This window comes from Lactuca virosa, chromosome 8 (assembly GCF_052849685.1).
Source record: "Lactuca virosa cultivar CGN04683 chromosome 8, Lactuca_virosa_CGN04683_v6, whole genome shotgun sequence".
Classification (NCBI taxonomy): Eukaryota; Viridiplantae; Streptophyta; class Magnoliopsida; order Asterales; family Asteraceae; genus Lactuca; species Lactuca virosa.
The window spans coordinates 156,780,324-156,781,846 of NC_136433.1; the positions used below are offsets into that span (position 1 = coordinate 156,780,324).

Sequence of the window (1,523 nt, forward strand, 5' to 3'; positions counted from 1 at the left end):
CAGAAACACGAGGAAATGAAGAAAGGACGTATTTTTACCCATAACATAGTATCAAATATTTTAACATCTTTAATTCTCACCTCAGAATATATTCATATCCTCAAATTATATAATTTCCACTATAGTATTAAACTTTCAATGATAATTTCAGAAAAGAAGTTTAATCTCCCAATCTATATATAAAATCCCAACAATTGGAAAATAAATCTTCAACTTTTGACTGTTTTTGACAACCGTTGTCGACCAGAGAATCTCTAGAGGGAGAATGGAGACTACTAAAAAAAATAAAATAAAAAACTTATTAATTCAAAATATTTTTGCAATCTCAACAACTGTGAGGTTATCAATTCTCCACATCACCTTTTATCTATCCCCCCATCAATTATATACTCCCCAGAATCTCTCCTTCCATTATTCATCACCTCCCTATTCACAGTTCACACACAGAAACTTCATGGCTAAGAAAGAGATGGAAGTTGTAAAGGGCGTTGATCTACAGAGATACATGGGCCGATGGTACGAAATTGCTTCATTTCCATCAAGAAATCAGCCTAAAAACGGAACCAATACTAGGGCTACATACACACTGAAAGACGATGGAACTGTTCATGTTCTAAACGAGACTTGGAGTGATGGAAAGAGAGGATTCATTGAAGGCACTGCTTATAAAGCTGATCCCAATAGCGATGAAGCGAAATTGAAGGTGAAATTCTACCTTCCGCCATTTTTGCCCATCATACCTGTTACGGGTGATTACTGGGTGCTGTTTCTAGATGATGATTATCAGTATGCTTTGATTGGTCAGCCTTCGAAGAAGTCTCTCTGGGTATGTTTCAATCTCGCATAGTTTGTGTTAAATAGTTTGTGCAAATGTATTGAAATTGATTGGTATAATTGGGGTTTGTGTAGATATTGTGCAGAGAAAACCATCTGGATGATGAGATATACGAGCAGCTGATTGAGAAAGCGAAGGGAGAAGGGTATGATGTGAGCAATCTGAAGAAGACGACACACACAGACCCACCACCGGAGACTGAAGGTGCTCCCGCTGACACCAAGGGCGTGTGGTGGTTGAAATCAATATTCGGGAAATAAGAGATGGTCGATATCGTGGTTTACTGAATTTAGATGTTGGTTATGTATATTTAGTTCATGTAGTAATGAATATGTTGTATTCGTTTTTGTATTTTTCATCAAATCATGTATAATTCTAAAAATACATATCACAAATCATATGTGGCCATGTAACACAAATTCGTTATTCTTTGCATATACCTCATTAACTATCAAATCACTTGATACTCACTTGGTTTTTTAGATCAACATGTCCTAAAAGGAAGATGCCGTTCAAACTTATGTCTGGGGCGCCCATGGCCGCATAGTATTCCTCAACCCGCCCTCCTGTGGCCGGGTACGACCCATAATAAATATGCTTACTATTGGTGTTGGGTATTGGGTAGATGATTTAAGCTTATGAGCCTGCCTTTGTTAATTTTTCCCTATGGGCCTTTTAATTATGTTTT

General features: G+C 37.2%; 1 protein-coding gene across 1 annotated transcript; it reads left to right on the plus strand.

Moving 5' to 3' along the window:
- The first annotated feature begins 397 nt into the window (after positions 1–397).
- Positions 398–1,254, plus strand: LOC145133445 (temperature-induced lipocalin-1-like). Its single transcript, XM_079068389.1, has 2 exons — positions 398–826; positions 910–1,254. The coding sequence occupies exons 1-2, from the start codon at positions 455–457 to the stop codon at positions 1,093–1,095; spliced, it is 558 nt and encodes a 185-aa protein (XP_078924515.1). The 5' UTR covers positions 398–454; the 3' UTR covers positions 1,096–1,254.
- The last annotated feature ends 269 nt before the right edge of the window (positions 1,255–1,523 follow it).

Excerpts from the sequence above, each read along its gene's own strand:
- LOC145133445 (XM_079068389.1), top strand. The coding sequence starts at position 455 with ATGGCTAAGAAAGAGATGGAAGTTGTAAAGGGCGTTGATCTACAGAGA. Across the intron at positions 827-909 it reads CTTCGAAGAAGTCTCTCTGG|ATATTGTGCAGAGAAAACCA; the intron begins GTATGTTTCAAT and ends GGGTTTGTGTAG.